The sequence below is a fragment of the Eucyclogobius newberryi genome, unplaced genomic scaffold, assembly GCF_026437365.1.
Source record: "Eucyclogobius newberryi isolate DKJ021-1_F unplaced genomic scaffold, fEucNew1.0.hap1 SCAF_5, whole genome shotgun sequence".
Lineage (NCBI taxonomy): Eukaryota > Metazoa > Chordata > Actinopteri > Gobiiformes > Gobiidae > Eucyclogobius > Eucyclogobius newberryi.
The window spans coordinates 37610258-37636665 of record NW_027316167.1 but is presented as its reverse complement, the minus strand read 5'-3'; the positions used below and the strand labels follow the sequence as shown (position 1 = coordinate 37636665).

Genomic DNA, 26408 nt, shown 5'->3' with positions numbered 1-26408 from the left:
GCTAAACTGGTATGAGCAGGACAATCTATTAACTTATCAAACTTTCTACAGTTTGATGATTAATCACTGCAAATCAGTGTCCTTACGAGGACAATATATTTGTAAGGCTGCGCTGATTAAATAACTGAATAATCACAATTATTAATAACAAATTCAAATAAGTTCAAATAATCGTAATAAGATTTTGATAGTGGTAATCATTATCTGGACTATACAGATTAACACACATACAAAAATACCCACCAACCAAGACAGCGGCATTATCAAATCAAAATGTCAAAAAAGGAATATACAATTTCCAATTTTAATAAATAATACACTTTATTACTTTTTTGTAAAAAGTTTAAATCCTCTTTATCAAATAGGCACTAGACACCCGATCAGACTGAGAGTAGGATCTCTTCTTTAATGTGTTTTTTTCCCCCACTTTAATAGTTTTTTGCCTTGCCAAGAAGGAGGGTCTAAGAAACAGTAATGCTCTGTGATAGTTATTTATTTGTAACATTCTTGTGGGCGTGCTTAAACAGCTTCTCTATTATTGACCATTGACTGTTTCATTGTTTGATTTTCTAACTTTTTAAGGGTAAAATCAACTATTTTGTGCAGCCCCGGGAGGAAAACTGCTGTTGGGATTTTCGGTGTTACCAAAATAAACCACTGGTACTAAAATAATGGTTAGTTGTAGGCCTGTTCTGGGGAGACCTTTGAATGACCTGGACTCAGAAGTTACACTCAGGATATGGTAATACTCAGTACTATAAATAGTATGTTTCTATGTGACACAAAACCATCCAGTTTACAACTAGAACGTCGCACAAAGTCAGCATGCGCTTAGTCAGAGGATTGATTTCAGTTTAATCCAGTGTTGTTCTGACCCTTGTCTCTTAAAGCAGAACACTCTTGATATTCTCCTGTCAGCGGCCCCAAGATTCATGTCCAAAAAGGAAAGGGCCATATTGCTTGGGATCCTTGACCTCAGGGGAAACTGTGTCGACATGATTGTGCTCTGTGACCCGAAACAGGGTTGACCGTGACCTCTGAGGGGCCCGTCTGGCTGACCCCTCCTTCTCGCTCACACGCACGCGCACGCGCACACGCACACGCGCACACGCGCACACACACACACACACACACACATACAGCAGGGCCAGAGAAGAGCACTTGTTTGGAGTGTGGCGAGCAGTGAATGTGCTGAATGCGTCTGTCATTAACTGTACTCACACGCACGGTTTTGTCGGTCATTGCAGGACAATAAATACAAGCAAACAGTACCAACATTTTATATCTAGCCTTGTTTGAATAAATTAATTCATTAATATTAATAGAAAGTTTTGATCGGATTAGATTTTTTGCGTGTGTGACATTGAATATTTCACAGGTTTCAAGACATTTATGATAGTTACAAGGGAAGTCAAGATTATTCGGTTAATCGATAATCGTGAGTTAATTTTCAGACTTCCCTCCAATATTAATGGTTCTGGAAGTGTTCAAATGTGACTTAATCTTAATCACGTAAAATATCACTAATATATATTTTTTTAAATCTGCAAATAATACATTTTAACATTATTGAACTAATGTTACGTTCCATGTAACTGGTAGGTCCTTTATTTCCCCCTTAGAAATTCTGTGTTCTGACTTCAGAGCGTTCTGGCTGAATCAACTGGTATGTAAATAAATGTAAAGCTGTTTCCTGTTTATGAGGCACTGCACTCACGCCAAAAAAATAATCACTCCATTACACAATGCATCTAACATGTTTAAGTTAGCTTTAACTAACTCACACAAAGTTGGAACTACTCCATGTCTTTTTGTGAATAGCTGAGATCGGATAAAGAATAACTTAGGTATGATTTAAATTCTATTTATTGAGAAAACATTGGTTATGTCTGGTTGTCGTCAGAGTGCTCACATAACAGACCCCTGCGAGCCGGGCCCTCGCCATGGAAAGACAATCCGCCATTAACTAAAGCGTTGCAAGACACTCGAAGTGCACTGGTCTGGGCGGGGGGCCAGGGCCAGTGGAAAAGCGGCTATTGATGTGAAACGTCACAGTTTAACTCGTATGTGACGTGGGAGTCTCTCAGCCATCTGAAGCACCAGTTCAAGCAGCTGTCAAAGGCATTTTTTCAAGTCAAAGGAGTGAAAAATCCCAGTTGCAGTTTCCTGTAGCGCACCATAAAACGTATCATATAAACAGGACAAAATGTGACCTTTCCTAAACAGTTTTAGAATGATATTGAGAACTATTTATTAGAACTAAGAAACTGTAAGACCACATGTAAACATAAAGAAAGTACTATTATTTTCTACAGCCCCATAGATACCTTATCATTGTGATATTTAAATTGGTATTGAGCACTGAGTCTATTTTTTAGTATCAAAATTTAGTTTGAAAACTTAGTACCGTGATAACATTGAATTATTGTGGCAGGTTGGCCAGCACAGGAGAACTATGAAAACCGTATCTAATCCCAGCTTCCTTTTCTTTTTTTATTACTGTGCCACTCCAACTTTAATAAAGCATGGATAAAAAATCAAATATTCAACTATTTCTCTAAATGTCATTCTAAAACAGAAGCATCAGCCCCCATTTTTGCACATTTTATTTGCGCGCACAATTGTTGATGAAAACGAGTGAGCACTTGTTGTGACCATGGAAGTGAACGTGACTGTCATTCAGTGCATGCTCTGACTCAGACGGAGCAGATTGAGCTCGGAGAGAGGGAAGAGGAGGAGGAGGAGGAGGAGGAAGAGGAGGGGGCAAAACAAACACAAACAGCTCCAGTTCCAGTTTAGGCCTTTAACTTTACACAACGGCCACAGACCCACGCCGTTTGCAACTCTCTGTCCACAAAACTACATCACATTTTGCTCTTTTCAGGAATGTAAAAGTCTTGCCTCAGTGTCAACAACAAGTCCACGGAGTTTAAATTTGTGTTGAAGAAGCACAGACCGAGTTTGGGGTGGGAGAGGTTCATGGTGGGACAATGGGCCAGAGCAGACTGTCTCAGCAGCTCAAAGAGGCTCAGAGTGTCTGCGAGCCCCCCCCCCCCTCTGTGCTCCGTCTGTGCCCACTCCCCCTCAGGCCGGCTGGGAGGGGGGAAGGGGTGGTCTGGGAGTCTGGACAGCACCATAATGATGTAGAGCAGCAGACTGTGGTTATTCAATAGCACATCAACAGGCACCAGACCTGCAGATGTGAAAGCTGCAGTGTTAAAGCAGATGAAGCTGATTCTGTGAAGTGACAAGAGGCTGACTTTTATGTCACATGAACTTTATAATTAAGAATTATTATCTTAGTAGTAGGTGACAAGTAGACAAGTCAAACAATTCTTAAGTGCATTATCAATCAAATACAGGTTGAAATATGGCTACTGAAGGCTTCCAGAGAGAGAATATTTAAGAAGAAAATGTATTATTGAAGAAAATCTGAAAATCTTGACCATTTGATTTACTAATGCCACTGTTTTTTCAGTAAAAGGTATTTTCATATATTATACAGTCTGTATAGTCCAGAGAACATCACTATTATAAAAATATGACAACAGTGCCACGCCGACAATTTGCTGCATGTCTTTCCCCGGTCTCATCTCTATTTCATTCATTCACATATAGTTCTGACTTCAGAGTGGTCCCGCTGAATAAAACTGCCTGGTATGTAAAAGTAATGTAAACACTAAAGGAACGTCTTGAACATAGTAAATAACAGAATAATGTCGGATTTAACCTGTAATGATTGTTCACATAGTTTACGTGCTGGTTTATCATTCAAAACCACTTTGGTGATTGTCATTTGCTGACTCGCTTTAGGTCCACGGTGCAGTTTAATGCAAAATGATTGAACAAGTGAGAACAAGAGAGAACAAAAGAGAACCCAGACTCAGGTGAAAACAACATCTGGTGTCAAACTATTTCCATTCTTGGTGGACTAAAGACACGCTCTGTGCATCCATTATAGTTGACGAAAAGGGGCCATGATGTGGAGCTGGTAAATGCTCTCAAAACGATGAAGTATTGCTAGATGATCTGACCAAATATCTGATCCAAACTGCACTCACAAGAGTTCACACCACCACCACCACCACCACCACCACCAATGCTATAATCTGGTGTGTCTCTGTACACTGTCCCTTCAAATAAAGGCTAAACTAAACTAAACTTGATGTGTGACAGCTTCATTATTTGCAAAAAGGGAAATTAAACTCACAAGTCAAAATCTTCTTTATCAGCATATATGAAGGAAAAATCAATTATTTTTTCACAATAACCTCAAAACGTGGTGCCACATTATTCCACTCCAAAGGTTCAGTTGAAAGGACTTTAAATCAAAAGATAAAGGCGGCAGGTTTGTGGAGCTAATCCCAGACAAATAGTGAGAAAGTTTAATGTTGGTGGATTTCTATTTGGGATATTTCTTTAAAAAACAGTACATCTCCCATGGAGCTTCTCAGGTCATTGAGATTATGACATCTTCAAATTCTAGAATGTGAAAAGCACATAAACTCATAAGATATTTTTCCCAAATCAAGTCCCAAATCCAGTCTTTCACAACTCATAATAAATTTGAAAACAGTTTCAGCAATTTCTCACATTAGGAACGTCATCATCCATACCATCAAACTATAAAGAAACCCAGGACATAAAGCAAGAGGAAATCATTCACTAAATCAGACACTTTAGAACTTGGGACCACACAATTTCGTCCACGCTCGGCCACAATGATTGGAGTGTTGAACTGAGCAGTTGCTGGATGGACTTCTCCTAAAGTTCTCCTCTGTTAGTTCTTGGCTGCTGTGGACATTTTTCAGTGGAGCTGCTCCCACATGGAACACATCACATCGAGCGCTCCTCCAACAGCTCTGGAAAACACACCAAACCCTACTCTCTCTCCTTTCTCTCTTCTTTCTCTTTCCCCTGTCACACTTTTCTTCTCTCTCCATCCCTCTCTCTCTTCTCTCACACTCTTTTCTTCTTCTCTCTCTCATCTCGCACGCTTTTCTTCTCTCTCTGTCCACTCTCTCTCCTCTCTCACTCGCTTCCCCTCCCTTCCCTTTCTCTTCCTCTCTCTCTCACGCACACAGACAAAAAAAAACAAGAGCTCGCTTGCCCCAGACTCAAAGCACGTCTACTGGCCCAAACTGGACGCCACCAGGGAGAAGAAGAGCCATTACTGCAAACGGTCAATGAGCAGAGCAGCCTCCCACACGCTCCACGTGAGCAGCGCTGTCACATATTCCAGATGGAGAGGAGAGAAGCAGCACCAGGCACGTTCCAGCCGTCACCTCACAGGGTTTGACTCAAATGATTAACTAGATCATCCAGGAAACAAATTCTCACTATGTTTACATGCACAGAAAACTCTGAGTGCACTAAACAACCAAACCCTAACCAGTCAGATCACTCTTGTTCCAGTCTAGAGCAGCTCAAAGAACTGTTATTGGTACAAGCGGCAGCTGAACAATATTCATCTTGTAGTAACATTAAAACGTGATCAAAACTGCTATCATACACAGCTGTACTTTGTATTGGTGAATGTTAACGCCAGATTAAAGCAGCGATTCTCAAACTCTCTATGATGTTTAAAGGTGCACTATGTAAGTTTTCTAGTTGAGGGCCCGTCACCTAATTTATTTTCGTTTTTGCTTTGCCTGGAAGGTTCCACAGTAGGCTATGATATAAGCTCATCTAGTTCAAGGAGTTTTTATAGCCCAAAGTACTTGGTTACATGCTAACTGTATACTACGGTAATAAAACTGGGTGCTGATAAGATAAGATAAGATATTCCTTTATTGTCCCACATGGGGAAATTTCATTGGTGCAACGCAGGTAGATACAGAGGTAGATACAGAAGAACAGATCACTTATAGGAAGTCTGAAAAACACTTTCAGTAGAAGATCTCCTATAAATAAATAAAAACTCCCATAGACAAATAAATAAATAAATACCATTGCATGTGATCCATGAAATGAATACAAAAAATTACACAAACCAATATTCTGCTGTGTTTAAATAGAGCTCTAACCGCTCTTAGAGCTCTCGCCTCCCCATAAGGAGATCATGGGTTCGATTCCCGGGCTAGATCAACATCACATAATCTCCCTGGGTGGGTCTGCGTGTCCTCCCATGTTACCATGGGTTCTTTGGCTTCCTCCCACCGTCCAAACACACCCATGTGTTAGGTAAATTGGCAACTCTAAATTGTCCCTAGTGAGTGAATGTTCATCTGTGTGTCTGTGTCTCTGTGTTAACCCTACGACAACCTGGCCCCGGTCCAGGGTGTGCCCCGCCTAAGGCCCAAAGTCACTGGGATAGGCTCCAGTCACCCGCGGGAACAAGCAGTAGAAAAAAAATGAATGAACAAACCTATTGAAACAAGCTAACATTATATAGTAGGGCATCATACAACTATGGCCATACAACTGGATTTATAAAATAAATCGATAAAACCCACCAAACCCTACCCGGTGGTCCAGTGGTCAAGGCGGCAGCACACATGCCAGGCCCCAGGTACAGCTGGCCGCAGTGTTGTGAGTTTGAATTTACTGCATGCCCTCCCTTCTCTCCCCCCCATTTCACGCTCAGCTGTCCTGTCCAATAAAGCTTACGGCCCAAAAAATCATTTTTAAAAAATCCAAAGGACTCAATTTGAAAATGGCCCAATTTAACAGACTATGGACAACTTTCTATTTAAATTTTTCTATTTCTATATTTCTATCTAAGGGCGTTATTTTTACTTTACTTTTTTGCTTGTTCTCAGTGTCATGCTTTTTTCTCTTCTTTTTTTCTGTTCTGTAAAAAAACGAAAACACCAACGTACATGAAATTACACCTATTTTCAGTTTTGTTTTTGTTCCCCAGGACCCCTCTCCAATGAAATTGACTCCCAGACCTAAGTGTTATGGTGTCATAGTAGGCCGCTCTGCCTTCAACTCCTGGGCCACTTTTTCCCCATGTCCGCCCCGGCAAAAACAAGTCAAAACTGCATTACTTCTCTGCGGCTTGAAAAGAGCATTGTGTCTGTGTGTATGACTTATTTGCCTCAGAGATCGGAAGCTCTATGTAAAGTAATAAAAAGTGTAAGGAGGGGCACATTGATGTCGGCTTCTGGAATAAGGTCAATACTTAATGAGGTAAGTTGTATTAAAGGAGTAAAATGAACACACACAAAACAATATTTGTCTGTTGGACCGAGCGCATTCTAATTACAAAGAGGTGTGGAGACAAATCTTTGAAGTTAAATATACAATACACCTAATAATGGTCCAAATGTGGAAAGTGTCTGGCAACAGGCCTTCACATGCCTGACCTCCGGGAAAGCCCGACACTCCCATCTAAAACAAACAAAATGAAGATTGGAGCAGATACAAGTCCAGCGGTGAGCTCAGCACAGATGCTTTTCATCAGAAGTCACATCCATGTGCTCATAAGAGCTTGTGTGGTGACTGAGGTGATCTCACATGTGAGCTCACTTCCACATAATCAGGCATTATAGACAAAGAGCAACATTGGAATAATATATATTATTTTAAAAGGAGTGCATGGGGAAAATCTAAAGGATTCAGGGATTTTAGAAGTTTGATATTTGTTGAGAGTCAGCTGACACTGCAAGAAGTCTTCTGAACAAATGACTGCTGAGACTAAAGCCAGAAAGGTTTTGACTGACAAATCAAAGTAGTGCTAAAATCCTTTCTGATTACCAATGATCACCATAGGTCTGTTATTGGAGAGGGCCAACCTTCTGTGGTTTGGAGCAAGAAATTGACAGTGTGAAAAAGTGTGAAAACGCAGTTATTACAAGTCGTGTGTTGTTTGTACTCAGGAAAGTAATATCAAAAGCAATGTGTTTTAATAAGACTAAAGAAAATTTAATTAAAAATTGTGATTGATCACTATGAGGGAAAAATATATTTTTGTGTCATATTGCCCAGTCCTGTACAGCTTAAGTGTATGTGTTCTACAGCCTAATAGCAGCATGAAGGATTTACATTCCTTTGACAAAAGTGAGTGAACAACAAATCATAAACGAGCACATGTGACAGTATTTACTATGGTGCTCCAAATCGGTTACCGAGTTGTGCTTTGAGACGACAAACTGGAGAGTAAACAGTCTGACACTACAGTTCTAGCTCCTTACTAACAAAATAATATATATATTTAGTTTTTCCCCCGCATTTTAATGCACTTTCCATGTAAAGTTAAGTCTGGAACAATACACATACATTTTGCTCTTTATAAACGAAACTACTGATCAGGCCAGATAACAACTAAAACACAAATAATGACTTTCCATTATGACTCACAGATCTACCACACTGCACTGTCTTCTACAACATTCCTGTCTGTCTCAGCCCTTCGAAGACCTGTGGTGCTGGTGTGGCAGTGCAGCTCCAGCATTGGCCCTGTGGTGCTGGTGTAGCAGTGCAGCTCCAGCATTGGCCCTGTGGTGCTGGTGTGGCGGGGCAGCTCCAGCATTGGCCCTGTGGTGCTGGTGTGGCAGGGCAGCTCCAGCATTGGCCCTGTGGTGCTGGTGTAGCAGTGCAGCTCCAGCATTGGCCCTGTGGTGCTGGTGTGGCAGTGCAGCTCCAGCATTGGCCCTGTAGAGCTGGTGTGGCAGTGTAGCTCCACACAAAGGCTGGCTTGTAGTCAGAAGGTTGGTGAGTAGGTCTGTCTCACCCCTCCGCCAAAGCAAACAGCAGCCCACGCCCTCCGGGTGCTCCTGGCCGCCTCAGCATTCCACTGGGCTGAGTAAGGCACCGCAACATCATCGCCCCCCGGGGATCCACACACTGCTCCTGTTCAGGTTCAGTGCTGATAGAAGTCAAAAGACATAATGGTTGCTTAAATTTTCATGTGCCGTGCATCGTTCTTGCTACATTTGGCTTGTTTCGTACAGTTATTTATTTGGATGTGTCAGGTTCATGTTTGAACTCTGAAGGCACTAGAAGAAGTGCTTGACTGTCTTTTGTATGTTCTTTTAATTGTGTTTTTGCTACATGGACGCCTTTGTGTCAGAAATAAAGTGTTGAATGAAATACTGTATTAAAAGTGTATGTCAAAATAATAGTAGTGGTAGAGGTGCAGTGGGTTAAGCACTAATAAACTAGTTTCTAGCTGGTTTGAATGCCACCTGAGCACAAGCTGCTGTTGTGTCCCTGGCTAAGACCAATTTACCAATTCATCTGCATCTGCTGGACATTTCTAAATCACAACTCAAGACATACCTCTTCAAATCTGCATATTCACTATAACCATTTCTTACAAAATGTTGTTTTAAATATGTGTTTTAATGCTACCTGTTTGATTGTAGGGTGTGTTTTGAAAGGCACCTTTGAATACAATGAATTATTATTATTACTATTAAGACACTTTACACTCATTGCCTACTGTCCAAAAATCTTCTTCCAAATCATAATACTAAGTCAAAAAAAGAGAACAATTGTATGTATCACAGTTCTTAATTTAGATGCTCGACATGTGAAACAAGCGCTCAAACTGATGAAACCAAACCCTCTGTTACTCCACTGTAGTAACCTGATCATAAAGGATCCACTACTGTCACACCAATGAAGACTAATGTGCACCTGTACACAGCCGACCCAAACCATAGGACTTGTTTACTTCTGAAAGCTGCTCTGGAGTTGCCTTTACACACAGGTATTACCTTTCTCTCTTTCTACCACTTTTGAACCTGTCTGAGGAGGTCACCGGAGTAGACATACAGTAAACTCTGCCTCACCAGCACACTTCCAACAATAGCGTCTCGGATGACTCAGCTGTGCCCCGACACGAGAGCTGTCTGGGGGCATGGAAACCTACCTGCACCAAACGCCTGCTCCAGGACCAGGGGGATCCGACGAGCGGTGAGGAAGGTAAAAAGAGGAGAGACAGGTACAGTGAAGATGATATGGTGTTTGGGCTGGTGTTTGCATTCAGAAATGCACGTGTGAAAGGTATAAGGTTGCAAGATAAATCAAACCCTAATGACAATGAGTACCGGTATTTTTTTTTGTCATGTACTGTACATATCTTCCCAGCCCGCATTGGCACAACAATAAACAGATGGTTACAGACAGGGTCCACAAATAAAAAAAAAAAAAACAATTGCAGAGTAAAAACGTATCTTCTTCCACCAGGTTTTTTGGCCCGTAGGCTTTATTAAACAGGACAGCTTTGCATGAAATGGAGATGAGAGAGAAGGGAGGACATGCAGTACACTGTCAGGGATTCAAATTCACTGGTGCCTGGCATGTGTGCTGCTGCTTTAACCACGCGACCACCGCTACGTGTGTAAAGACCTCTTTTCTATGTAAACAACTCATTTTAACATTACGCATCCAAATAAATAATGTCCACATCACAACGTTGACAATAAGAATTGTTAAAATTAAACTCGTCCTCTCCCACACCAAAGTCAGTAAGTACATCAAAGGTACAGGTTTGCCTCCCTCTGCGATGCCTTTAAATGTATTCATTAACTAGTTAATTATCATTGCAATTGCCAGTAGCAGCACAGATATCGACACGGGTATTGGTGCACTCCCCAGTAAGATGAATATCAAATAGCGGCTCAAAAACATCTATCGGATCATCCCTGCATACTATACAATTATTTATCAGGGAAGTGATAATTGCTACGGCAACAGTGCACATTTTTGAAGAATGAACTATGAAAACCCATGGGTAAAACCCCCCTCCCATAAAACATGTTTAAAGCCTGTATGGCAGGTTCTCAGATTTTACTCACTATATTTGGTGCGATTGTCCCTGTGGTAAATATTTTGCATTCTTTTTTTATTAGTAGTAATTTGTGAAGAAAATTTGACAGTTAAAAGTTTAAAATTACAGGAAGTAGTGCTACAAGAGTTCTACAACAGAATACTTTCACCTCTGTCGTCATCAAAAAGCACCTTCCCATCAAAGACACATAAAATCTGAACATAACTTACACCTTTTTACAGTTTAAACAATCATTAAAAAAATAAAACCTCTTGTCAGGTGTGATTATTCGTGATTTATGATTTAGATGGATTTTGACCCTTGTTTACAATATGGTTGCTAGGTTGTGGAATTACTTCTATGTCATATTTGCAGGCCATGTCACACCAGAAAGTACAATTATAAAAGTCACCAAAATGGCCAAAATGGTCTAAAATCGCACATACAAAAAGTGTAGTCTAATACAGGCTTTAAGGAATTCTCCAGCCTTTTCAAACATTGCTTGTAATTTGTTTGAATTGTATAGGCTACATTTCTTAATACCGCACTTATTCCTTATTCCACTACTAAATACAATACAATGTCTATCTCCTATTGCAACACCTTGAACAGCATCAAAGAACAGTGACTTTCTGCTGGTCGTCAAACCTCTGACCCTGTTTACAGCCTCATTCATCAGTGACAGTACAAAGGTGTGGTGCTCACAAAGCTAACCACACAGAGCCCCACCCTGTGCACATGTGGACAGGGGTTGCACAAATTCCCTTTCCATCTGCACTTTTTCATAAATATCATTTTCGATTTGAGAAGCCACAGAGCTGACAAACAGGAAGTAGCAAGTGCAGAGCAGAGCCGCTGCTTGTGACAGGATGAGTTCAATATTTGGATTCGTTTGTCACATGAGAAGAGCACTGGCAGAATGTGCACACAGTTATATTGACCTTTCGGCAGGATCACAATGAATCATGATCATTGATGCCATAACGATTTGGAACGGATAATCATCAGAAATGTTAGAATCTCATGTTAATGAATACAATAATGAGACATTGTCGCATTGTTGAAATTCATATTGCAAACATATAAGGAAAGAGGATTTTGCTCATAAAAGCCAAAAGGTTTAATCATCTCAAAAAAGCTCCGTAGGCTTAATGCTGACGGTCAAAGGTCACATGACTGGTGGCGAAGGGTGGGTGCTTTATTATCTGAGATCTTTATTTGTTTATAATACTATACTCATTATTATCTAAACCCAAAATATGTCATGACCTATAAGTGATAAAACATTCAACTTAAAATGCTCATTTTAAGCGCATTTTACAGTTGTACAGCAGCAGTGCACTGACCCAGAGAGAACGACTCCAGCCACAAATAACTTAAAACACACACTTTGACTTCAAAACTACAACAGCTGCTTTAACCTGATACCACCCACCTGTCCGCCGGCGAGCATTTTCTATATCTCAAATATTCTCTTACATCATCACTTTTATTTCCGTGGTCAATACCAGCAAGCCATACATCATTTTAAAGCTTATTTTCTCAACAAAACGAATATGTCATTGATTTACATTGAATAATATGCCCAAGAAGCAATTGCCAATAGTTTGTGAGAAAGTCTCAACTTTTACAAACGCATGTCCTACCTGTTTGCTGTTTATGACGGACGAAACGGCTTTAATTCTGTACATCCTTGTACTCAGTCTGTCCGTAAGGAATCATTAAAAAACAATATCCACTTGTATTTTTCCTGAAGTTATCCGATTTTGAGATATTGTCAAGTAAACAAACTTTTCTTCGTTTCTCGCCGGACGAGAATGCGCTTGTTTTCATAAACAAATGACCTGTTTGACCTATAAAATAATGTTGGATATCCTTCTTTTCTTCAGACTGTTTCCTACAGAATGAGACCATCCACCAATTTTTCTGTCCACGGGTTTGTTTGCTACAGCCTCCGCAAAAAAAAATGCGCCGCTTGCGACGCACATGGATTAGTCTGTTTACATCTAAATAGCGCCGCGTGCGAATGACGTAGCTCAGATTGATTGACAGATTATTCTAGCCAATGAAAATAGCTTTAGAAAGAGAGGCGGGACAAAGGGCTTATTGACACAGAATCTTCTGTATTCTCGTGCGTAAGGCTCCGGGAAGGCTGTAAAGAGACAGATTTCTCGGCAGGATTTTGCGCATAACGTTTTCTGATTTTATTAGCCTTTTGGACGTGCATTTTGTTAGATATATGTATTATTATACCAATACAAAAATAAAATAAAAATATTATATATATATATATTTTTTTTTAACCTCTATATGGGAAATTCATGGGTAAACATATTTACACATTTTCACATTTTTTTTTTTTAGCAGTTATAATTGCTATTAGTGGCCTACAAAACATCAAAATGTATGTTTTATGATCATAGAGGAGCTAAAATTGTAATAAAACAGTTTGACACAGTTGGCACATATTTGGATCACTTGTTCCGAATATATCGGTGTAATCCCTCATTCGTCCAGGCGTGTTCCATAGTAGAAAAAGCTTCAGTTGTAGTCATCTGGACTCAGTTTGAAAAATAGACGTTTCGACTCTCATCCAAGAGTCATTGTCAATAAAAGAATTTAGATCGAGAACTCCGATATTAATACTGTTCTGTGGTAAGACCCGCCCATTGGGAGGAGCCTTCCTGAAGTAGAAAGAGTTGTTTGTTTCAACAGAAACTCCCCCCTTGTATCTACCGAGCTAGCCTATTCAGAATCTTGATGGGCTATTAGAATCCTCTTTGTCTTTGTGAGACCCTGGCTCAACCACCCTGAGTACCTGATTAGCATCTACATGTCCTGGTCCTGGTCCTCTACCTTTCCAGGGGTTCAGTATCCCATTATAAATAACAGGAAGATTAAACCTTAGCTCTCCATTTCTGTTTAAAGAAGGTCTTTCTTTTTTAACAAAAATAGCTTCCTTGACTCCTCTTTCAAACCATTTTTTCTCCCTGCTTAAAACCTTCACCTCACCGTCTTCAAACGAGAGATTAGAGGCTTCAAGATGGAGATGCACGGCACTCTGTGGTCCTGAACTTGTATTTCTTCGGTGCTGATAAAGCCTCTTGTGTAGAGGCTGTTTTGTCTCACCTATATACCGTTCTTTACAGCTTTCTTCACTGCATTGGATCGAATAAACTACATTGCTCTGTTTTTGAGTCGGTAACTTGTCCTTAGGGTGAACCAGTTTTTTGTCTTAAAGTGTTTCCTGGTTTAAAATAAACAGGGACTTCGTGTTGTCAAAAAATTCTCTGCAGTTTTTCTGACAGGCCAGACACATAAGGGATAGAAACACCCTTCCTTCTCTGTTCAGTTTCCCTTTTGTCCTGCTTCTTGTGGAACAATCAAGAAAGGCCAAGCGATTCTCCTCGCTAAGGAGAATCGCTTGGCCTTTCTTGATTGTTCCACGATCAGAGGAGAGGACGGGAAACTCCAAATAGAAGTATATAGGAAACCTACACACACGGACCAGTATCTGCTCTTTGGTTCCAACCACCCACTACAGCACAAGCTGGGGGTGATCAGAACCTTACAACACAGAGCTCAAGGTGTGCCCACCAGCTCAGAGGGCAAGAAGAAAGAGGAAAAACATGTCCGAAATGCCCTCTCAGCCTGTGGTTACCCCGCTTGGGCTCTCAACAGAGTGAAGAGTACCAAGAAGCAGGACAAAAGGGAAACTGAACAGAGAAGGAAGGGTGTTTCTATCCCTTATGTGTCTGGCCTGTCAGAAAAACTGCAGAGATTTTTTAGACAACAAGAAGTCCCTGTTTATTTTAAACCAGGAAACACTTTAAGACAAAAACTGGTTCACCCTAAGGACAAGTTACCGACTCAAAAACAGAGCAATGTAGTTTATTCGATCCAATGCAGTGAAGAAAGTTGTAAAGAACGTTACATAGGTGAGACAAAACAGCCTCTACACAAGAGGCTTTATCAGCACAGAAGAAATACTAGTTCAGGACCACAGAGCGCCGTGCATCTCCATCTTGAAGCCTCTAATCACTCGTTTGAAGACGGTGAGGTGAAGATTTTAAGCAGGAGAAAAGATGGTTTGAAAGAGGAGTTAAGGAAGCTATTTTTGTTAAAAAAGAAAGACCTTCTTTAAACAGAAATGGATGGCTAAGGTTTAATCTTCCTGTTATTTATAATGGGATACTGAACCCCTGGAAAGGTAGAGGACCAGGACATGTAGATGCTAATCAGGTACTCAGGGTGGTTGAGCCAGGGTCTCACAAAGACAAAGAGGATTCTAATAGCCCATTAAAATTCTGAATAGGCTAGCTCGGTAGATACAAGGGGGGAGTTTCTGTTGAAACAAACAACTCTTTCTACTTCAGGAAGGCTCCTCCCAATGGGCGGGTCTTACCACAGAACAGTATTAATATCGGAGTTCTCGATCTAAATTCTTTTATTGACAATGACTCTTGGATGAGAGTCGAAACGTCTATTTTTCAAACTGAGTCCAGATGACTACAACTGAAGCTTTTTCTACTATGTTCCGAATATACTTTTTGATACAAAAAGGTCAACAGCACCAAAATTGCTGTTCCTAGAGATCTGAAACTTTACACAGTTGTTGTCAACAAGATTAACAGCATGTGCAGTGAACAGCATATGCACACAATGAAGTGTCATGCTCAGGACCATTACAAATTAACAATATTCAGGCGAGACTAAAAAAGGATGTTTTGTTTATGTTTGGGCCTCTGTAGTGTAAGTTCTGAAGCCCTGACAGTGTGACATGTGCACATCTGCAGAAACTAGAAGGCCTAAGCTTTCTAACTTGCATCACACTTGCATGTGGAACATAAGATCCTCTTTTAATAAGCAATGCCATTTGGGTATGTCCAACCATTGTGCACAGGGCGAAAATAGGTGGATGGTAACAGGTTAATAACATGTGTCATTAAATACATTTGCACGCACAAGCTCAGCGGACCAGGTGACTCTAAGGGGGGCACTGTACCATACACACACATGAATGCTGTGTGAAACACTGTATTGAGTTAAATGAGAGGATCCGGCAACTGTTTTGGCCCTCATCCCCCAACACACAAGTGTAAAAGTTAAGGAAGAATCTTTAATTTGCTTATCTAATTTATATTTTTACTGTTTCAATAATCACATAAATACTAGTAAATATTTCGTGTCACAACCACAAAAAGACATTCAGTTGTTTCTGAATGTTCCCACACAAACCACAACCGGCGAGCCCTTACAATACGTTGGAGGTTTAGACATTAGACAATCTCTGGTTTGGCTTTCTCTTTCAAAGGGTATCGCCCTTTGTGTATCTGCTGTTCCTCCTATCTGCCACAGTCCACACTCACACTCTGGAGCAGACACAACAGTGGGAAACCCCACTCTATCATGGCTTTTCTCTCCTCCTAATCTTTGTTTTGCACTCTGCCTGAGACATAGGAAACTCTGACTCCATAGTTTTGATAACTATGGTAGGTAACCAATATTCCTATAATAAGGCAGGGAACACAATATTTAGATTTCTTTATTTATTGTGATTTAAGGGGTCCATATTCTTCAAAATGTACAGTAGGTGATTATTTATTTGTTTTATCTTTTAACATTGAATAATTTAAATCATCAGTAGTTTTATTATTTTATATTAGTGATTATAGTACATGGTTGTGTGGAGATGTATTAATTCCTACAGATGTGTTACATTATAACAATGTGGGTGTAAATACTACATTACTCACACATCCCATAATGTAATATACTGTGTGTTTTTTGTTAGAGCCTAAAAGCAGTGCAGGAGATCAGGTTGCTATTGTGCGAGATGATTGAACCAGAGTGAAATAAATACAGAAAAAGCTGATTATACTGGAAGATGCTTCTTCTCTACTCTAGCTTTAGCTTGGAATGATTAAACAGCAGTGTGTCCTGAAAAACAGCAGTATTCTGTCAAGACTCCCACAGTCACAGTCAGTGTTACAGTTAAAGAGAAACATACATGACTCTAACCAAAAACAATCTAATAATTAGTAAAAGTGTTGGGCTGGGTTACTCTCCTCCAAACCACATGTTTTACTGAAAGAGAATTGGCTGGCCTGATCATTCATCCTCCTGTCTGATCTCGGTCGTTTTAGAATGTTAGAATCCTATAAAAACTCTTGCTGAGACATGTCAAATGAATTTGCTGTTTAACTGTCAGATTGCAGATTTGTTGACCTGGCTTATGGTTCAAATCTCTGTAATGACTGAAACAAACTGGCACACATTTCAACGTCTTCTCTGTGTACATTCAACGTCCATTTCTCCATGGAGATGTTATTGCTTTGCCTGGAATGTTCCACAGTATGCCATTAAACGTATCTATCTCCGTGAAGACAAGCAGGCCATGCCAAGTTACGGGTCAGGGTTCTCATAGATTCTGTCTATGTACAAAAATGTTACAAAAGTGACTATCAACGTTACATTTGTGATTCATGAAAAGTTTACATAGAAACCGATGCTAAAACTCAGACCTCTGCACATCAGGGTTCTCAGAAACAAGGAAGAGGGTCATCTGTGCTCAGAGATGAGGGATTAGGAAGCAGCTTTTGGAAGTTCACATTAAGTTTCCTTTTTCAGGATCCACAAACACATATGTGTAATGCCATAATGTGGAACATTCTAGCAAAACAAGCAAGTGTCAGACCTTCCAGCCAGAAAAGTTACCTTTACATGTATATATAATAATGTAATCTATATATTTATATCCTTTACATGTAGATTTGGGAAATTGTAACATTCCAAAAGTGTTATTTTACTCTTGATCTTATCAATTGGTCCTAATGTATTCTTAATAGATCGTCATTAAAGCTGCACCTGGAGAAGGAAAAGTTATTGCTTTGCCAAGAATGTTCCACAGTATGGCATTAAACATATTCATGTAGAGACAAGCTGGTGACAGCACCAGGCCAAGTTACAGGTCAGATCTGTGGAGAAGCAACTTCGCTCAGTAAGAAGGCTGGTATAATGCTGATATTTTGACCAATAAAAACAATTGTGATTCAATAAATGTACTGTAAGATAGATAAGTGTAATACACTCCAGGTAAAGCAATAATATCTTCACGAGGATGAGAAGGTGGCTGGCCCCTCACCAGGAAAGTCCTATGTAATTATTATTTGTGGTGTTTTCATTTAACTGGACTGACTGTGTCCACATTGTATAAAATGTCAAATATGTTGTTTTTCTCAGCCCACGTCTCTCCAGCAGACTCTCAGGTTCAAGTATCTCCCTCACAAATGTCCCTTAGTCATGAGCAGTGGAGCAGTGGGTGTTTTGTTGCTCAAACGTTTCAGGACACTTTGTAGCGGCCTGTTGTGACCAAGTGTGTCGCCGCGGGTTTAAAAGGAGAAGCTGGGAGGAGGGCAGGAAGGACCACAGAGCCACAATTGCACCGCGCAGAGTGACGAGTGCTTGGAAATTGTACAGGAGTCTTATTTTAGAAGCAAAAAGACTCTGAAACGGTTCATTGTCAGAGCCACAGATAAGAGCAAGTGGGAGAGTGGTGGAGAAAGTGTGCTGTCTCCAAACTCAACACTGTGACTAAAGCGGACTGAGAATGCGGGCGATGAAAATAAACATGTCAGCTCACATGCTACGCTCACATCCTTGTGTGCGCCGGGGCTGGAGGAGGAGGAAGAGGAGTGAGGAGAAGGAAGAGGAGTGAGGAAGAAGGGTAATGAGGAGGAAGAGGAGTGGTGAGGAGGAGTGAGGAGGAGAAAGGGTAATGAGGAGGAAGAGGAGGAGAAGGGGTGATGAGGAGGAAGAGGAGTGAGGAGGAGAAAGGGTAATGAGGAGGAAGAGGAGGAGAAGGGGTGATGAGGAGGAAGATGAGTGGGGAGGAGTGAGGAAGAGGAGTGTGGAGGAGGAGTAGGAAGAGGAGAGAGGAGGTGGAAGAGGAGGAGTGAGGAGGAAGAGGGGTGAGGAGGAGGAGTGAGGAAGATGAAGATGAAGAATAGGGGGGAGGAGGAAAAGGGGGGAGGCGGAAGAGGGGTCCGTCCTTTTGACTCCCGCCCAAACTATAATGATTGGCCCATCAAACCGGACAGCACGAACCTCGTTTGTGAAACAAATGTCATGACAATTCATCTGCCGTGAGCCAGGTAAGAGTGAGGAGAGGGAGGAAGAGGAGGAATGAGGAGGAGGAGGTCGTTGCAGGAGATACAGCTCCATGATGTTCACACACTTTTTACTGTCCGATCTTATCATGACAAAGTTTGTGGAAGAGCACCGAACTAAATATGGTGGCCCAGAACTGCAAACAATTTAACAGATTTGTCGACATAAAAAAATTGACAAAAAAATATCAAAAAAGCGTGAAAAAAATAAAAGCCTGCCAAGTCACTCGAGTAGTCCCCGATTGCCTGCTCTTTCGAGGGGACTATTCTCTAGCTTAAGACAGCAGGAGCAGGAATCAATCAAAAAAACACTTTGGCCACATATATGATGCACTGAAAGAAGGTTAAAAGCTCTGAAAAGTTGATGTTACATGTTATAGGCCCATTAAGCTGCAGAGTTTAGCCTGGTTCTTCTGCTGTTGCTAGGGCTTGTTAACATGACTCGCATGTTTACAGACAAATATACAGTTACTCTTGCTCTCAAGAAAGTGTCAGAGAGAGAGGGAAATGGAGAAAGGAAGAGGAGAGTAGAAGGTGTGAGAATGTGCAGGAGGTCACCACATAATCCATCTCCTCCATGACACGGCCCGGACCACGACTTACACCTCAGCGCCAGAGCGCCAGAGCCACAAGCTACTGTCAACTTACAAGGGAAATGGAGCAACATTTCCGGGATATCAAATATGGACTCAAGTTGACTTTCAATCAATAGATAATTTGAAATGAAATACATGCCATAGTTGATTATACTCTTCCTCAAAGACATAGTGTTTATTTGACCGTTATTATTAGTATTATTTTATTTTGTCTTACGCTAGCTGTTTTTATTTTTCTTTATTTTTCCCCTCCATTCCTTATTAAGAAATTAGAGGTTCTGTCTATAGGAGTTTTTGTTTATAAGAGTTTTGTTTATAAGAGTTCTTCTATTCTATTCTATTCCGATATGTTATCTGTCCTTTTCCTCTGTATCTACCTGTGTTGCAACAATGAAATTTCCACATGTGTGGACAATAAAGGAATATCTTATCTTATCTTATAAATATCTTACCTGTGTACAAGACCCAAGCACGAGCCAACTGTCCAAATACTGCTACCTCACTGAGGACATGTGCACTTCAATTAGCCACTATATGCAGTTACAAGAGATAATAGGTTTTGCAAAAATACGTCAAAGGCTTAGAATAACACAATAAGTGATAAGTGGCCGAAAAGGTGCAATGGTACAATCAGACTTCATGATCAAATGAAAATGTGATCATAGATAGGGATTCAGAAAGTTTTGTGAAGCTGGTAACAAACTTGAGGAATAGTAATGTTTTATGTGACGGACAGCATTTCACTGTTGTTGGGTCATGGTCTCAGTAATTGTGAATAATTGATAAATAATATTTATTCTCACAATAAAATATGATTAAAATGTGATATTGTGACATCTCTATTAGAGATGGATCAATATATCAGTTGGCCAATATATCGAACGGATATTTATTTTTCCAACATAGATCAATATTTTGCTTGAGCCAAAAAAAAAAGACTAAAGATATATGGTGCTTTGTAAAAATTACTGTTGCAATATGTGTCCTTATTATTATTACGCTTTATGTACAGCAGTACCCTGTAGTTACATAAAAGTTCATTCATCAAGAAATGATCCAATTTGGCCCAGTATACTGGCCTGAAAATAGATGCAGAAATCATCAGCTGTTCTAGATTCAAACATTGATAATGCCATTGACCATGAAAACACATATAGGTCGATCTCTGAATGTGCTGTGTGTGTTGTGTCAGGTCTTAATTCCAGGCCTGGCCCTGGATTATCAGAGTTATGAATGAAAAAGTGCCTAACACTCTGCAGCTGCAATAAGAGGCCCACAGCGGCTCAGCGCAGGGCATTAATAGAAGCACAGCTCTCCAGGGACGGGGTCGAGGCCACACTTCTCCCTCGGCCCCTCTCCTCTCTATCTACCCTCTCCTCTGCTCACCTCTCTTTGGGTAACAGGACACTTGGATCGTGACAGAAAGCTTAGCTCTGCTGCCCGGCGTCAGGCCTGTGCACGCTGTCAGATGCCGCTTGTGGAGAATCAAGAATGTGGGAGTGCCCCTGAGTGCGGGGCCAGGCCTGTCACCATGACACATTTTGACAATGTTTCCGAAGTTATAATGATAATATGAAAACTATTTAATGCCACTGACACAATAAAACAAAAATCCCAAACCCTATTCTATGAACAATATCATCAAAGAATAATACCTGGAATAATACTTTCTGCATCTCAATAGCTATCGTGAGTACATTTGCTTTGCATAAGTGGGGAAGTTTTTGCAGAACGATAGGATTTGAGTCATAAGTTACTTGTATTACTAATTACAGATACTAAATAAGTGCAGTGGTGGAAATTGGCTAAAAATTTACTCAATCACAAACACAAATACAATACTACCAAAAGCACTACTTTTTAATGCAATTAAATCAGCCTTTTACACAAATCTGGCTCAATTAAACAGTGTTTAACTAAAATGTAGTAATTTAGAAATGGCCATTTGCATATACTCTGAGCTTTGGCCAATCAGAGCAGACGATGTCGTACTGTCTGTCATATTACAGATATTGCAGTGACACAGCCATGCATTAGAACAAATGGGGATTGTGCTGTACTCACTTTTAAATGTAACTAAGTACCATTACAGGCTCGAATTATATCAAATTACAAGTACATGTTTAAAAATCTATTCAAAACAGTAAAATTACACAAAAAAACAGTAATGTGAGTATTTGTAATTAGTTACTTTCCACCCCTGACAAATATAATGCAGGCTACTATAAGTAAATACAGTGCTCTAGTTGGACAATGTCTCAAAATATATTCGAATGCAAGTATGCAGTATCCTGTAACTAAATACGGGTTCAAAGTATTCTTCCCCATTCTGGTAAAGACAATGTCATGACTGTGTTCCACATTGCAGGGGTTTACCATCACAGAGACTTATGTAAGAGATTTCAGGCAGATTTAAACACACAGGAGCCCGGGGTGAACGGAACCGTGGACAGTACCGTGGACAGGACACAAACTCCACAATGACAGCGCGGTCGATCTGTGAGAGAAGCGTCTGAAAGCGGCGGCGTGTGCGAGCTGAACGCCCTGCAGCCCCGCACGGCTCGGAGCTCCGCGTCTCGCCTACGCACGACGCTCCGCAACCGGCACAGATTAAGGCCAACTTATATAACTTGGACTCCATTCGTGCTTTGGCGACGCGTGTGTGCGCTGCGATGTGCGCGCTTTGCTCCCGACAAATAGACGCGCTCCGTTTCGGCCGAGCTGTACGCGGCGCTACCTGTCCCAGTCAACGAGGTCACTCACACCGCGGTAAAGACAACACCCGCAGACGTGTCCCGCAAGTGTCCCGCACCCTGTGTCACGCACTCTACAGTCACAGAAACCCCTTCGCAAACACCGCACGCGTTCACGCCACGTCCCACTGACAGTTTAGATTCTGCACGAGCCGCGTCCTGCCGCCGCGGCCAGTGGCGGCACCGAGCGCAAACACTGAACCAACATGACATTTAAGTGTAACTACCGGGTGTATTTGCCCCGTGCGGCTCGCCGTGTGTCCCCGTCCCCCCCCTGGCTCCGGCCGCTCCTCCGCGCGCTCGCTCACCTCGGGATCGTGATGCATTTGGTGTTGATATTCTGCGTGGTGATGGCTCGCTCCAGTTCGTCCAGCTGCCCCGTCTTCTTCAGCTTCTTCACCAGACTTTTCACCGCCTTTTCGCACCATTTCTCCTCCTGGCCGTTCTGCTCTCCCTTCTTCCAGCCCAGCAGTCTTTTCACAATAGGGGGAGTGAACGGCAGAATTGACATCTTGAGTTGCGATCGTAACTAAAAGTGCCGCAGAGTTGGACAGTTTGTTCCGAGCCCGGGCTGCAGAAGGAAACACGCAATCCCAGCGCGCAGGAAAAACAGTGCACAAACAGACAGGAAACCCCCAAAACGATGCTAGTGCTCCATGAAGTGGCGCAGACGCAACCAGAAGTTAAAGCTCAACTTGAGCGCTGTTTGTGCGGTTTGCGGAGTGCGCCACGGGGCTGAGGAGCCGAGGACGCAGTGTCGCTCCGCCACAAAATATAGATCCGTCTGCTGCAACGTAAATGCTTGGTTGAATTACCAATACAGTATCGTTGCGCCCAAGTTACGAGGCTCTACAAAACATATACATTACGCTTTTTATATAACGGATTCTGGAAAAAAGGTCCAATATCCCAAAGTTGTAGCCTTTTCTCCGAGTCTTCCTCCGCCGCGTCAAGTCCGCCAAGTGGAGCGGAGTCTGCCAGAAGTCTGCAGCGAATGCAAATTGAGGGTCTTCCACTGAGAAGGCTTTGAGCTGAGACGTCACGGACCTGTGAAAGGCCAGACCCAGACTCAGACCCGGCCCAAGCTCAACAGCTGCCCAAATACTCCCCCTCCACCACTCTCCACACCCCGCTCCAATGAGGGCCGCTGCTGGCTCATAAACTGCACTGCTGTGATTATGCATGGCCCCATCAAAATCAGTTTAGACATTGTGCAATGTTAAATATATGAATCAAAATGGTCATTTGTCACGAAAATAACTTGTATTGATCAATCATGTGCCTACAGAGTAGAACTAAAGGGCCTGGACCCGATTTTTCTACATGGTATAAAATTGAATCTGTTTTGTCCCAGGCAGTGTTGGTAGCATTATTTTTAAATGTAACTTATTAAATTACATCGTTAATGCCCTGGAAAACTAAGGCGTTGCGTTACTGTGCTACTGTATTGTAAAAAGCAACGCGTTAGAGTACTCTTGCGTTACCAATAATCAACCTTATTGTATAATCTATATTGTTTGCCAACAGTCCCTTTGTGTTGCTGAATATAATAATGATTACAATATCAAATAAACATGCAAAGTAAATGGGACTGAGCTTTATTTATCTTTTATGATGACAGTTTGTCCTCAAGCAATAAAATACATTGCGAATACAAAATTAATGGATTAGCAAGAGCCCAGACGCACAACAACGCTTGTTTTAGCACTGTAGTTTCACTTAATCAAATTCACCACATCACTGTTACCCAACATTTATTCATCAGCCACAAAGTAGTGCTTATGACGAAGGAGAAGAGTTTTGCAAAACGTGCATCGAAAAGTTTATTATTAAGAGTCACTAGTTGCGCAATGCGCATGCTCACAACATGTGTTTTCTCTCTCTCTTCACTGCAGCTGTGAAACAAACCTGGCTCTGGGATTGCAGTGTGGAGATGAGAGCGGCACAGAGATGAGACCCAATCAAAACTAACGTGTAAGTGATTTGAAAAAGTCACTTGGGGAATACTAGATTACATGGGTGCACAAAACTGATGCGTTCAGTTCCTCGTTACTCTAAAAAAGTAATTTGAGTACTCTAATGTGTTACAAGCTAGCGCATTACCCCCACCTCTGCAAGTAGGCCTATTGTAAAAGCATATACAGTATGCTTTTCTCGGTGTAGCAGTCGAGTGGTTAATAGAATTGGCAAATGCATTTTAAACTAACGAAAGTTAACAAGTAGAAAAGGTTTAAAATGTAGTCATCTGGACAATGTTTTGTGAATTTCCTGAACGGGTCATAGAAACTTGATTTTTATGCTGCTTTGAGCTGACTCCTGCCATGGAGGAGTTTTTCTCAGACTGAACTGCTTTTTTGATCTGATTGTTTACCGGATATAGTTTCACCTGACACAAACCATTCTTTTGTTTAATTGTCAGCCCTGTTATGGGCAACTATTGTTAGCTAACTGCAGCTCCCTCAACACTGTTAATTAGCTGATTAAGATTTGGCAGGGTTGTTTTCTCCTAATATGATCTCTCACCTGACCATAGAGAGAGCACACTGTTGTAAACAGGCAATTCAATCTTAAACCATCATTAAAAAGGGTTCTCTCTTTCACAAAAAATGCCTCCTTTACTCCTCTTTCAAACTATCTCTTCTCTCTGCTCAAAATCTGCATCTGATGTCTATGAGTGGCTTGTGGCGTTGAGATGAAGATGTGTGTGTTCATAAACTCTTGAAAATCCATCTTGTTAGGCTCCCACTGATTCATTTGCAGACCTCACCAGTGGTTTAATACATTGCTTTTAGGGGCCGCAGGCGGGACTGGAACCAATCACAAAGCATCATTGTGATTTGGGCGGAAGTCAAAATAACCAAACCAAAACAATCAATGGCAGTGCCGTACTTCGGCCTAATTTAAGAGAAATACGGACAATTTTGTTTTTCAAAAACGTGCACACAATTATGCTTTGTAAATTTGTGGATGAGAAAGAGGACTGTGCTTTTCTGAACACTGGATTTCCGCTGTTGTAATGCTTCAACCAATCAGCGTGACGTATCTTTTTAATGTCCAGAAGGCTTTCGGCGAGAGCTTCCCCAGACTGATTTATGTGAAGAACTCAGAGTGAGACACAAATCAATCTGGTGTAAGCCAGGCTGAAACCACTCTCTGTAATCCTGAATTTGAGTGTCCTCTTGGTTGATAAAGTCTTTTGTGTAGCGTAGTTTGGTCTCACTTAATGTTCTTTGCTGTATTGTATCGTATACTCTATATACTCTCTGTTTCTGTGTAAGCATCTTGTCCTTAGGATGTAGCAGTCTTTGTGCTGCCGGTTTAAAGTAAACAGGAACACGTGTTGGCTGAGCTGAGGGGCTGAGTCTCTGTGTCTGGAGATCTGGTTGCCGAGGCCCCTGCCGTCGACTGCCGCCCAGATCTCTCTGCACCGGCCCCTTATGGATCCTCCTGCGGGTGGTGGGCCCACGGGAGGGCGGCCCCACGTCGCTCCTTCGGGCTGTGCCCGGCCGGGCCCTCTGGGGTAAGACCCGGCCACCAGGCGCTCGCCATCGAGCACCCATCCCAGGCCTGGCTCCAGGATGGGGCCCCGGTGACGCCGATCCGGGCGACGTAAACGGCCTTGTTCGTGAACTCATCATAAAGGGCTTCTGAACCGATCTTTGTCTGACCCGTCACCTAGGACCTGTTTGCCTTGGGAGACCCTACCAGGGGCTTGAAACCTCCGACAACATAGCTCCCGGGATCATTCGGGCGCTCAAACCCCTCCACTATGTTAAGGTGTCGGTTCAAGTGCACCGACCGGGGACTCCGTTGTTCTACTGGGGGACTTCAACGCCCACGTGGGCAATGACAGTGACACCTGGGGAGGAGTGATCGGGAAGAACGGCTTCCCCGATCTGAACCCGAGCCGTGTTCAGTTATTGGACTTCTGTGCTAGCCACGGATTGTCCATAACGAACACCATGTTCAAGCACAAGGGTGTCCATCAGTGCACATGGCACCAGGACACCCTAGGCCGGAGGTCAATGATCGACTTTGTTGTCGTGTCATCTGACCTCCGGCCGCGTGTCTTGGACACTCGGGTGAAGAGAGGGGCAGAGTTGTCAACCGATCACCACCTGGTGGTGAGTTGGATCCGCTGGCGGAGGAGGAAGCCGGAGAGACTTGGCAG

General features: G+C 41.9%; 1 protein-coding gene across 1 annotated transcript in view; it reads right to left on the bottom strand.

Annotated features, from left to right (window-relative positions):
- The window catches only part of LOC140381749 (mothers against decapentaplegic homolog 3), a 45805-nt gene extending 22959 nt beyond the window's left edge, over window positions 1–22846 (bottom strand). The window contains exon 1 of the mRNA XM_072465882.1: window positions 22546–22846. Within this exon, the coding sequence (XP_072321983.1) occupies window positions 22546–22748 (203 nt within the window). The 5' untranslated portion in view covers window positions 22749–22846. The remainder of the gene's footprint in view (window positions 1–22545) is intronic.
- Between the last annotated feature and the right edge of the window lie 3562 nt (window positions 22847–26408).